Consider the following 13,998-nt stretch of genomic DNA (forward strand, 5'->3'; position numbering starts at 1 on the left):
CATTTTAAATATTATAAAATCACTGATTTCTTTTTTTAATTCAATATTGAACCATATTCCACATTGAAATTTTATATAAGAATCTCATTTTCTCTAAAAATATAATTTCATTTAAGTTAATTACAACCATTTGATAAAGTTATTATATACTAATTTGCCAGCAATTTGGGACTGGAAAAGCTTGACGTTCTTACAGTTGTGATTAAGAAAGTCTCTGCACTTGCTGCTAATGGTATGCTACACATTATTTATATATCATGTACTTCACCTTAAAATGTCACACCATGCCCAATAAGTTCCACAAACAAACGAAATTTGATACTTCTTTTTTGTACCCAGGAAAAACGAAGAAGTTCTTTGATATTGTTGACAAATGCAGTGATGATCCAAAATGTCGGGTGTTTGTAAACAGACGTATGGCACGTATTTTTCTATGTGTTTTTTCGCATAATGATTCCACTTGTGTTTCCCTAAAATGCGAAGAAAATACCTATAGATCTGATAACAACAGATTGAACTTGGGTGAAAATTCCAACTCAGAAAATGGGAAATCATTACAGACAATATGGAATCAATGGAAGAGTAAGTATGGCAGCTACAAAGAGGCTCTACTTTATACTTAATGATTTTGTTTCACAATTGTTAACATTGCTTGTATATTAAAATCAACATCAAGACAGGATGTTAAGGTAGGTCGCGGGTTTGTTTTTGTCATCAATTTTGGTACACAACTTCGACGATTCGAGCGGTTGTTTTGTGCACATTTGATTATGACGTCAGTTACGTCACAAAGGCGACGTTGCGTTGTTTCCTGTAAAATTCTCTGAAAATAACTTCATAAATAGTCTACAGGTACGAATCAATTAGATTAATTCAAAGTGCATGCTATTGTACGTAAACCTCGCACATGTATGAACTAAGATCGGGTATTATTAAAGGATTTTCTGAATTCTGATCGATGTGATTATGTGTATTAATGTCTTAGAACAAACTAAATACGATACCAAATGAGAGAAATAGTTTATATTGAAAGTGTTACTAAACTGCTAAAAGTCAATCAAAATGAGTCAGCATAAAAGTTATGGTATGCAAAAAGAAAATTATCTTAAATTTCTTAGCCAAAAACTTAAAGGGTTTTATGTTCGCACGTAATTTGCACCTGAAAGGGAAGTGCGTATTATACCATGTTTGCCGGGGCGAAACTTTTTCAGGATGGAATCAATCCTCAACACTAAAAACGGATGAAATTTAATTACAGTACATGTATTTCCTGTTATTTATTATTATTATTATTTCAATCATCATAATTATTATTTGATTATTTTGTATTTGAATCTCATGTAGTCGCTATGTACTAGTATATGCAGGCTAACAAATTGTGAAATGCATTTTAAAATAAATTAAAACAAACAACCCCGGGGACTATCAGACCTATATGAAACTGTAAACAATTTACAAGTATCAAGTACATTTTTTTCTATATAAGAAAATCTCTCTGTGTATAAGCTAAATGCAAGTGTTTTACATTTTGCGTATGGAAATTTGATTGAGAGAATTCGAAATTAAGAAATGTTTCAGAGTTTGGGCTATATACCAGCTTGCGACTAATATGGAAAGAACATTGCCGATAACACTCCCCCCCCCTTTTTTTCTCAGTATTGGGATGTTTTTTCTTCGCCGTTTTAGAATGAATTGATCAAATTCATGTGTTATGCCTGAAATCTTACCGAACATGAACATCATAAAAATACATGAATTAATATTTTATCACTCGCCGTGTTGTCGCTGCATGTTAATTCTAATAAACGAGAAATGTTTAATATACCGTTCATTCTGACTTTGTGGGCAGAATATGAATTTCACAATACTAGTGTAAATAAGTTGCTGGTCATCCTAACATGTTTCTGCAATAAGTGAAATGATGAATAAAATTACATTTTGCAACTATATCACCTTTTAGATCTTGCATATTCCAAATGAAAAGATATTTATATTCGTATGTAAACGTGATTACGTTCAACACATAACGTTGTAGTCATAAATAACGCTATAAACGCAACATTTTGGCAATATAAAAGCAAACTTTGAAATTACTTAGCAAAAAAAAAAAAACAAAAAAAAAAAAAAAACAAAAAAAAAAAAGAAAAAGCGAGAAGACATATTGATTTTTATTTTATTTCTATAGTTTTAATTTTACCTCATCTGGATATTTTGAAATTCCTAACTAATTCGTCTACGTCTTTAAAAAGTCACCCAACCTTTTTTAAAGAAACTCTTTCCGCAAAATTGGTTCAAAACGTCATTTTTCTATATATTTCAATAGTAAAGCGTAAAAATGGTACTAAAAACTATACCGCGTTTACAGTAATACAGCATTAAAACTAAGAAGACAAATTTAATAAAAATTACAGATAAAATGCTAAAAATTCTAGGGAACATTATATCAAATTTTCAGGATATGTTTTCTCTTAAGAATTTTTAAGCAGTAAACCCGCGACCTACCTTAAGTTCTGTTGGATATATTCCCCAGTCAATCAGCAAATAAATAAATAAATGGATGAATAAACAAAAATCAAGGCATAAATTAAAAAATGACCCTAAGCCTGCAAAACGCCAATTCACCTAAGACATATACTCAACTGTACATATAAAAACACGAATCATAAAATATCATCTCAATTTATGCCTTTTTGCATGAACTCAATATCATGAATGCTTTAACACTTTAGATATAACTAATAAAGTGATCCATTGACTTTTTTTAAAATTATCATGGTTGACCAATAAAATTAAAATTATTTACAATTACATTTTATTAGAAATAAGTTACAAACAATATAGAATTTAGGCCATCAGCTTGAATACAGAAACTTTATATAAAGTGCTTTGCTGCTATAAAAAGAACTAAAAAGCAATTACTAGAACTAAAGAAATTCAAAAAACCACTTAAACAATGCCTTTTCTTTCTTAATAATCTCAAACATATTAGGACTGAAAAATCAAAAAGTTAAAAACAAATTAAGAATTCCAATCAAAGTCACCATTAAAGATAGGTCTGCAAAAATTGCTCATTTGAGCTTTGGTGGGAAAATAACTGAACTGTGAATAAACACAGATACATCTAATGATTTTGAAATTTTATCTGTTTTTAAAACTTTTATTTACTAACCTATATTTCATGGGTTATAAATGCCTAAAGTTAAAAACAAAATTTCAAAGTAAGGTTAAATTCTAAGAAGATTCTGTTAGGCAGCACATTTAACAGTCATAAATTACATAAATATGGAAGCTTGATGCTGAGCCATAAAGAGTTATCTTAAACAAAAGCATAATAATAATTATGTTCATTCCCTAAATTTTCAATCTGTTCATAAAGTTAATGACTTAATGAACCATTTATTTTCATGTTCATATGTTTCAGAGGAAATAATACTTGTGTCCTCGGGCGTTGTACTGCTAAGTGGAATATTTGGCTTCTTGTTTGGAGTTTGTTTTTCATTTTATAGGTTTGTGATATTCATACTTTGGATGCAATATTATAAGGATAACATCCCCGTTATTGTTAATTAAAAAATTTTAACAATATCTCTTCTTCAGAAAAAACAAGTCAATCAAGAGATACACAGAAAGAAAATGTACTTATTCCATAAATTCTGAACTCTATGAGCAAATCAGCGATAAATCAAGTATAATACAGGTATGAGTATTTGAAAAAATTAGTTCTCTTGGGTATGAATATTTTCAAAAATACGTTCTGTTTTACTTTTATGAAAAACAAACATTTTAAAGAAATACATGCGTTTTATCTAATCATTAGATATTGTAAACAGATATCAGTAATAACTGTCCTTGTTTGCATAAATATTTTTTTTCTTTTTCAAAATTAATTATATGCTTTGTAAAATTAGCTATGACAGAATAACATATTTTAGGGAAATACGCAAACCATTCCTGAACAAAATATCAGCAATACAACTAAAGCTGTCAACCCCTGCGATCCTCCCATCTGTAATCATGAAAGTGAAACAAACACGAACACCGAATTTGAGTACAGCCATGTTTATAATATCTTAGAACCAAACTATGGGACAAGATGTACTTCACAATCGAGCAATCTATCGAAAGTGGAAAGTGTGTATTCTTTGCCAAGGTGTCTTAGTCTCGAGATACTACCGGAAAAGTCTTTAAAACAACGTAGTTCTTCTATGTTGTCTATTTGATATTTTTCAGTGATAATAGTTTAAAGATTGATTTAAATTGTGTAAATATCTTATTTGCCGAATCGAAATTCTTTTATTTAATTTCGATCATTTATTTCCATTTATATCAAGTCATTTTCTTCTCAATAAACTTTGAAAGGTGTTATTATTTTATTTAATATTTTGTCATTTGTTGTCATTTGATAATTTATGATCTAGGTAAGTATTTCTGACTACAGAATCCATAATTATTACTCTTTTGATCGACAAATCAGATTTGGCCCGGGTACTGGCCTAGTGTATTAGGAATACCAACTATAATGGTGACGTCTTCTTATTGTCAATGATGTTGTTAAGCTTTGTGAAACTTAAAAAAAGTGAAACTGATCTTAACCAATCTTGATTAACAGCTGCTTAATGAAATGTATGAAAAAAAGTACTTTCAAACTTTTACTGCTTCTTAGCTCACCAGAGCCGAAGGTTCAAGTGAGCTTTTCTAAAAATGAAATAAAATGTCTGTTTTCTGTCGATGTCGCCGGCGGCGTCGTGGTCGTAAACTTTTCTCATTTCATCTTCTCCAGAACCACTGGACCAATTTCAACCAAACTTGACACAGAGTATCCTTTAATCAAGGGACTTTAAATTTGTTCAAATGGAGGGCCACACCCTCCACCAAGTGGAGGTAATTAAGAAATAATGAAATTGGCTGGGGTCATTAAAATCTCAAGAACCGCTGGCCTAGAAAATATTCGATACAATGACCTTGTCAGGAAATACAATCTATCATTAAGTCTAATGCTGACCGACGTTTTTCATACTAATTGTTGTGCCATTTTTTACATGCTGAATTTCGACGGATTTTCCACTTTTCCCGATCATAACAAGGAGCACACGGCAGGTGTGATCGGTTGGTAGGGGATGCTCACTCCTCCATGGCACCTGATCCCATCGCTGATGTTTTATAGGTCCGTATTTGCTCTGCTCCTGATTTGTATTGATTGAATGAACTTTTGAGCTTGAATGCTGTTCGTTATCTCCCATTTTATGAAAGTGATGTAAAAGCTTCCTGAAGTAGTATAAATTCAAGTTTTTTTCAAATCATGACTCCATGGAGTAGTACGGGGCCACTATAGGTAGGAAAGCATTTGAGGAATCTTTTCAATTCTTCTCGAGCACAGCAAAGTCACGATTAGTTATATTTATAATGTAGCATTCTCAGGTAGTGTAGATTCAATTTGTTCAAATCATTACTGCCGGGGAAGGGTTAGCCATGATGGTTGAAGTTTTAAGTAGGAATATAATTATCATAGGAAAAATCATCTTCTAAGAAACAGCAAAGCCATGATTAGTCAGATTTCTAGATATTTATATGGAAGCATCCTCATATAGTGTAGATTCAAGCGTTCAAATCATGACCCCGGTGGGTAGGGTTAGGTCACAATGGGGGGGGGGGGGAAGTCAAAATGTATGAATAATCTTTTAAAGTCTTCTTCTTAAGAACAGCAAAGCCATGATTTGTCATATTTATAAGGAAGAATTCTCGGGTAGTGAAGATTTGGTTTTTCAACTCATAATGTCTGGGAGAAGAGTGGGGCCACAATATATTATCTTAATTTTACATAGAAATATATAGGCAAAAAAAATCTGCAGATAAAGAATAGAAGGGCCATTGTAACTCAGGTGAACGTTTTGCCTGAAGATCGTTTTTATTAAAATTTAGAGATCTGAGAGTTACTCAATATTAAATTTTAAGCAGACCATGCACTTTTGTTCTTTTTTCTTATAGTGACCTTGCTAGCGAATATAACCTATCATCGGGTCGTATTTTGACTGACATTTTTCATACCAATTGTTAGGCCTTTGAATTTATTATAAGTTTGTATACGGAATATTCCATCTACCCGATCAATAATAGGTGCAGTGACCGGTCAATAGGGGTGCTTACTCCTACTAAACACCTCTGGGATTTTCAGGGGTCCGTGTTTTATGCTCTCTTTACAGATTTGTATTGTTTTCAGTTTTTTTTTTTTTTTAGATTGATCACTGTTTGTTATCCTGACCTTTTTCATTCTTTTATCGGTAAGATTAACATAGGTTATGGGTACTAAAATATGATAAAGTTGACGATGAGATATCTTGTGTTTCTAATTTTAATATTTAAAAAAAAAGAAATTTGGCAACTCTAGGATATTTATGATGACCGTATTTTATAATGCAGTCCAATTTTAGTGTATCTCCTATTAATCCTGTTAAATTATACTCGTACTGATTCCTATCAATTTGCTTTGTCAGGTCTGACTGAAAATATAGATAAGTCTTTATTTACTGGCTAAATTCCAGTATAAATCTATGGGTTAAAGGTCCTCCCTTCTTCATCAGACTATGATAAGAGATTAATGGTCATTTTCAAGGAAACTTTTACGGATATTAATTAGATTAGAAAATACAAGTATGTTTTATCCAGAACATTTTATAAATCCTATACTGATGACAGTGACATGAAATTCAATAACTTGAAAATGATGACCGAAGTATGGGTGTGATACAGTTTATAAAATTATTTCGTATGAATACACTTTACTGAACTATTTCAATATACTGTATACACTTACATCGATTTTCTGATTGTTTTGCAAAACTGACATTCTTTCAAGGAATGGTAAACAAAATGTTTGCCAGATTTAAAGCGGCACCTTTTAAATAAATATTCCCTTAGTGCCCTAACCTAGTAATAACCTTTATAGTATTACTGTGCATCTTTGTTATGTGACTAAAAGAATGTATGCCCTCCGCCTAAAAAGAAATTAAGTGGTTAGTTTTACAAAAAGAACATTCATACCTATCATTTCCAATTTTTTAATATGAAAGAGTATTTTTGGAATTTTAATCTGTTTATGGGCGCTCTTTATTGTTGCTAGGTGACAAAGCTGCCGACCGATTTCAATTGGTATAAAGTACATAACATTGATTGTTTATAAAAAAAAACAAAAAACAAAAAACAAAAAAACAAAACAAAACTCGTAACAGAATGTAAATGTTGTTATTTGATCAAATAAAACCTTTCCCCCACGATAAACTGCTTTTTCAATAAAAATGGAACTCTTAAATCTACTTACCTTGTCATTGGTCATTTGCAAAATTATTTTGTCAAAAAAAAAAAACATTCTGATTGAACACACAAGTTCTCTGAAGTTGATATTAGAAAGATGCTCGAGTTTCTGATTGACAATATCTATGTCGTTTTTGGAGACCAGGTCTTCCAACAATCTGTGGAAATTCCCATGAGTACCAGTTGCATCCCGTTGTTAGCAGACCTATTTTTGTATTCATATGACGCAGAATTTATTCAAAATCTTAAACATTACAAAAAGAAATCTCTCGCTGTGGCCTTCAACTCGACATTTAGATATATCGACGACGTATTATTAATTAACAATAGTTACTTCCATTCATATGTCAACACGATATATCCCAGTGAGCTTGAAATAAAAGAAACCACAGAGTCTGACACATCTGTTTCATATTTGGATGTTTTACTCTGTAGTAAAAGACGTTAATGGTAACCTAACAACAAAGCTTTATGATAAACACGATGACTTTAACTTTTCAATCGCCATCTCCCCTTACTTATGCAGCAATATACCCTTATCACCTGGATATGGGGTGTATATTTCTCAGTTGATTCAATACGCAAGAGCATGCTCTACGTATGAACAATTTGTAAAACGAGGTAAGTTATTGACAAACAAGTTGATTAAACAAGATTGTTTACATATGCAAATATTTTTCTTAGATGAACCTATTGAAGAGAAAATATATTCAATTCTGTATGAACTTATTAGGGGGTCAGAGTTCATGGCGTGACCAAATCACACAGCGTGACGATATCTTGTCTACATATTTCTGTCACAGTGACACTGGTTTCGGAACTTCTAAGCCGTTTAAGCGATGAAAGATAAAATTATTGAAACATATATTTTTTTTCGTTCCACAAATGATCATTAGATCTTTCTTCGGTGTGAAGAATGTTTCTAATTAGCCTAAAATCACGCTTACCTTTTTAAGCCGAAATTCCTTTGAAGGTATGTAAACTGAAGACGATAGCACCACTTTTGACTTCATATATAAAGAACTCATACAATAATAGTAAGATTATTCCCAGTAGCGAACATTGTTTTTTCATTATGAACAGATATTTCCTGAACTGGACTGCTGAACATCAATGTAAATATTCAAATGTTGGAGCGAGGCGAACTCTCAAGACCAAACAGCTTCTAGTTCATTGCGCGACACAACAGAGCAATACGGCGGGCCGTTCGTGTAATAAATGCAGTTCTATTCAGAATATTCGTCTCAAATGTACATAAAAGTAATAAACAACAATGTTAAAAAGTTCTCTGGGAAATGAACTTGGTTGGTACGTGATCAAATCTTCTGAGAAGCCCTTTGGGCTTCACAGGATTTGATCACGTGAACAACCAAGTTCATTTCCCAGAGAACTTTTTAACATTGTTGTTTATTTCTTAAATATCAACAGTGTCGTGTAATGTCATCATTTCGTACGTTCTATGGTCGATACAATGACCTTGTCAGCAAGTACAATCTATCATTAAGGTATTCCATCCCTAATAGCAAAATATTCAATGAAATTAAATATATAAGAGATGTGTAGAGGTTGAATACTCAGTATATCTAGACATAATTCCCATTTATTACTATTAACATGTACGGGTGCGATGTGTCCTAATTTATGACCTTGAATTTTGGTAAGAGTTTTCTCCCTCTGTTTTGAATTAATAAAAAAAATCAATTTTAAAAAAATCGTTTTCAATTGTCATTCTATTTCTGATGTTTTAATGCATCTTTCCACCACAGTATTTATTGCATGATACTCTTATTATTTGAATTTTTATTTTTAAAAAATCGGTTGTCCCCATAGAATTCAATGCAATCTTTTTTAATAAATTACTGCTTAGTTAATTACATACTTGAATCTATCTCTTGGTAAATCCTTTTCTAATTCATACTGAATTGTCGACGGATTTTTCCGTTATTTCCGATCATGACAAGGAGGACACTGCGGGAGTGACCGGTCGGCAGGAGATGACCACTTTTCCATGACTTATCATGAATTTTGTCAGAATCTTCTAAATTTTTCTTATTTCTCGCCTCTTTGATTTGTTAGGTAATTTTCTTTCATTAATTAATTTTCATTATGTCAGGTGTAACGCCTTATCTATGTCCCTATCTAGGTACCAAACCTGTTGTTATAATTTCCTTTTTTACCCGGACTTGCACCTTGACATCTTTTCCCCCTGTAGCTTAAGAGTGTGTTCGACTCTACTTATTAGCAATTGTTGCGTTTTTCATGCTTCGTTAAGATTATTTTTGCAAATAAAAGATGATGATCAGTTCCAACACCATCGCATCTTTCACCCTTGAATGTATGAGAAACTCTCTAAACTTGTAAGAGATACATGAAATTGTATATCCAAAGTTGTTTTCCCTGAGGTTATTTGTTGTTTCGTTTGACGTATTGTGTTGAAATTTCCTTCTTTTGACAAATTTAACTTTGGCACAAAAACTAACATGATGTTTCTATCCATTTTCATTCTTTTCTCTTAAAGCCATATCATATTATTTATTTGAATGAGGAAAGCATATAGGTAGTTTTACTACACTTCTGTAATGTTTTATTGACAAACTGGTTGTAACTAGTATTGAAATAAATAGTTCCAAGGAATCATGACCTTTATGGCGTCTGGTGTTAGTATGAAGGTCATATCTTCTGTGTTGGGTGCTTTCTTTTTGGTAATCTGAATATAATTTTGGTATGCCATCTCCCAATATTTTCTCCCCATATATATAATGCCCCTCTTACTCCATTGAAACTAAAAATCATAATTGATACTCCCTTCTGTCCTATGCCTTTACCAACAGATGTTCTCTCTTATTGAAATATACACGAGGCCCTTGATGCTTCATGTCGGAGTCGAAAGAGAAAGAAGTAGTTTCCATTCAATAGATTTCATGCGGTTTTGTTTGCACCATGTCATTGCTTGACTGTCTAGACAATCATTCTTCTCAAAACTGTTGCTCACTTTCTGATTTATCAATGTTCCCGAACCAGCAGAGATTTAATTATAAGTGTTACTGTTGCTGACGCCTTCGTTTGACCCAGAGACTGGTGGCTTCCTTGCCCTTACGTGATCACATGTTACATTTAATTTCAGGCGTTTCGCCATTGCCACTATGTGACGCCGGTACAAAGTGGAGGTGAGTCAAATGACTTACTGGTAGAACCTGTTTCAGACGGTAAGCGTTAACTCCAGGCTTTCTTGACGAAAAAGTTATATTAGTAGCTCTCATCGAAACCTTCAATAGCAATTAAACCTGTTCCCTATGTCCTTTGATCAAGATCAAGTTCAATGGTTCTGAATTGCTGAATTGTAAATTCTTGTCTTTGAGTCTATACCATAACTTTTTTAAATTGAATAATGTTAGACCATTCGAAGTTGATCTTAGAGGTATATCAGTGAGATAGTCAAGCGTCACACAAAGACTGCTACAACCAGTGATCATGCAAATCTGAGACACAATAAACTTGCTATTGTCCGAATAGACATGTTTATTGTGATAAGATCAAGACCCCTTCCTCCGGAATTTTAAAAAATGGGATTGTGGAAGTACCCCCAAAAAGATATTCATCATCAGATTTTTTTTTTGCCAAGATAGACATAATATAGGCATTCAACATTGGGGCGTAGATTTTAACACCCCCCCCCCTTTTCAACAGGCACGTTGCAGCGTAGTCAAAGAAGGGTAAGTGGTAGTGTTTGAAAATTATGGAATTTTTGGGTTTGGACAATGGACAAATCTTCCTTTTTTTCCTTTTTTTTTCTTGTCAAGTTTTTTTTAGGTTTGAAATTTTTTCTCTTTCAATTAGCCCCCCTCCCTTTTCAATTTGCTTCCGACGCCAATGTCAAATAAAATTCTTTTAAGTTATTTTTAAGTATGATTGTTGTTGAGTTTTTCCCATTGGTGTTCAAAATCAAAGTTTTCTCGCATTGAAACGTAAAAATATCGATGTGCAAAAGAGAGACTGTGTATAAAGAATGTTTTTCTTAAATAAATTACAGGTCATTTCAATATAATTTTAGTAATAGTGGAAAACCCTTTTCAACTTTCTGAAGAATTCTCTATAGGCATTCAGAAACACATAGAGACAATTTGTACAACAGACAAAATACAAAGAATTTGGTTCACGGGGTTTATGTTCTGTATGATATACGATGAATTCGATGATACATGCATAAACATCTTACCACTATACATCCACAAGTTCATCAAATGTTTTAGGACCATTATCATAGTTGAGTTAAAATAATTAGATCAAAAGTTGCCTGTGACATTAGAAAAGAATTATAGATACTTAATTTATTAAATTTGACTTGACAATTTTCCCACTGCATAATACGGCACATGCATAAAATTATGTTTGAAGCATTTATTGCATGGCACGCTAAAAGCTGATGCATGATTTAATTATTGAATCTTCAGATCATTGAAATCTAATTAAATTTCAAATTGTAGGGAGGAAATCAAATGGCACCGACTTTCGAGGAAGCAATATGCTATATGCTACAATGCAGTTGAAACTTAATTATTCCTTTACTTGCACTTGTTGGTTTTATAATGGACAGGAAATTAAAAATGATTCGTGCATATTCACGTAGAATGCTGTTATTTTTCTAATTCTGGCAAATTTTGTAACATATAGCAGCTATTTAATTGTTGTAATATCTGACATTGATGTTTCGTTGGATTTCTGGATTTATCCGAATGAGTTTCTTGTTATTGATAATTATTTCAAGCAACGTGCTCGCAAAGTAATTTTTTTTTTATTTTCATATTTCACTCTGACAGGTTTTTCTCTCTTCTTTTCCGAACAGATATTTAATGATGTTCATCTGTTTTTCAGCTTAAGGATACTAGCTAATAGACTGAATATTTTACGTTTTTGTTTGTTGTAGCAAAGATTCATTCATGCCACAATGTATCAACATTAACATGGAAAAGGAATTAAATGTGTCAGACACCACAGACACCAAATCTTGTATCAGGAGAAGCAAAATGCATATCTATAACAAGACTCTGGGTAATATTAGATGTTTTAGTAAATTCCATTAAATATTTAATTAAGATAGAGTAATTATTTTCCGACGTCTCAATTTTTGACCAAACTGATTTTATTGTATGCCTGTAAAAGCTTTGAAAAGGGGTGAAAAATAAACTTGTTTGTGATCAGTGTAAAAGTGGTGGATACAATCTTCTTTTGTATAATATTTAGATAAATTCCTTAAATTTTATATCGTTCCTTCTGTGCAGAAATTGATGCGTTCCTGCAAAAACGTTCGTCGTCAGATGAAAACAGCATGATATCCAACTTATCCTGTATAATTGAATCTAACATAACGACGTCATCAGAGACCTGCATCTGCCAGTCGTTAATGACGATTCCTCTCTCAATAGACGACAAATGTAATGACTACTGTACCGTTATACGTGTTTATGTACATTCAGGTACATTCTTTATTTTGAAATCATTCAATTTGATGGTTTTGAATGTTGAAAAAATCTTACTTCTTATTCATTGGTGTAATCATATTTTTTTTCTATGCTGCTTTTGATTTTGATTTGTGTTTCTTGTTTTAAAAGCTACGAAGTGTATCTGCGATGCTTGCAATGAAAACCATATGATGGTATATTTTGTCAAACCACAAGACATTATTCAAGGTACAAACATAAGAGAGCTCGCTTATATTTAAAAAAAATTGCAATACTAGTAATTCAAAAACATTTTTTATATTTAAGAGGCAGATTTCAGTTCTTTAGCATTTTTTCTTGCAGAATTGTAAATGTTGTTTTCAGTTACAACTGATCTCAACAAATATAATGAATAAATTGTTGAACTTCGGAAAAGTTCATAGTTTAAGTGAACTTTACAAAATACAATTACACTGTTAAAAGTTTTAAATTGATTTTACGTTACAAAGATCTTTACAGTTTTATTACTCTTATAATTAGGAAGGAACATGATCTCAGTTCTGGGAAGCCTCTTGGGTGGGATAGTATTTGGCTTGGTTTTCGGTACAGGGTTAGCTGTTTGGATTTTAAAAACATGCAAAAGGCAAGTTGTGTACACAATTAATTGATCATATCACTCAAATAATAACTCCAATGACCAGAGTAAATACATGTATCATTAACATGATTTTTTTTTCAGAAACTCGAGACAAGATTCATCAGCAAGTCCAGGACCCAGAGTTAGTTATATGACAAAAAACAGGGAACCTCTGGATCACCACTCTTATATAGGGAGACCTGAACAGTCCGTGGATAACCGTATACATGATGGAGAATTCCCAGATTATGATAATGTTCTGTACGGCTAAAGCACTATGAAAATGACTTATAAACTAAGGGGAAAAGAACTAAACAGAGTACTGGTTTACCCTACTTTACTTTTGCTCCCCGCTTTTGATAAATGCTGGAGTATAAATTCGATTCTATCCGTCCGTCTCCCTGTCCATTTGTCTCTCATTGTAATATTTCTGTGCCTGGAGGATATCTTAAAAAATATTAAGCTTTAATATTGTAATTGTTTCTATGACCTAAATAAGAAAAAAACTCCTATTGATAGGTCAAAGGTTAAGGTTTGAAATCCATATATTGCATAAATTGGTTTCCAGATATCTTTGAGCTTTTGTACTGTTTATCAATTTTTATTCGCGAGAAC

The 13,998-nt window shown here is 32.2% G+C and overlaps 1 protein-coding gene and 1 long non-coding RNA gene across 2 annotated transcripts; both read left to right on the top strand.

Moving 5' to 3' along the window:
- Positions 1-505: 505 nt before the first annotated feature.
- Positions 506-4,169, top strand: LOC133203561 (uncharacterized). The gene is made up of 4 exons (XR_009723418.1): positions 506-582; positions 3,422-3,506; positions 3,598-3,697; positions 3,933-4,169. It is a non-coding gene; the product is annotated as an uncharacterized LOC133203561 (long non-coding RNA).
- An 8,064-nt stretch (positions 4,170-12,233) lies between these two features.
- On the top strand, positions 12,234-13,654 carry LOC133203493 (uncharacterized). Its single transcript, XM_061339268.1, has 5 exons — positions 12,234-12,357; positions 12,588-12,782; positions 12,918-12,995; positions 13,287-13,389; positions 13,486-13,654. The coding sequence occupies exons 1-5, from the start codon at positions 12,246-12,248 to the stop codon at positions 13,652-13,654; spliced, it is 657 nt and encodes a 218-aa protein (XP_061195252.1). The 5' UTR covers positions 12,234-12,245.
- The last annotated feature ends 344 nt before the right edge of the window (positions 13,655-13,998 follow it).

The sequence above is a fragment of the Saccostrea echinata genome, unplaced genomic scaffold (assembly GCF_033153115.1).
Source record: "Saccostrea echinata isolate AGI-Se365-2 ecotype Australia unplaced genomic scaffold, CSIRO_AGI_Sech_v1 ptg000051l, whole genome shotgun sequence".
Lineage (NCBI taxonomy): Eukaryota > Metazoa > Mollusca > Bivalvia > Ostreida > Ostreidae > Saccostrea > Saccostrea echinata.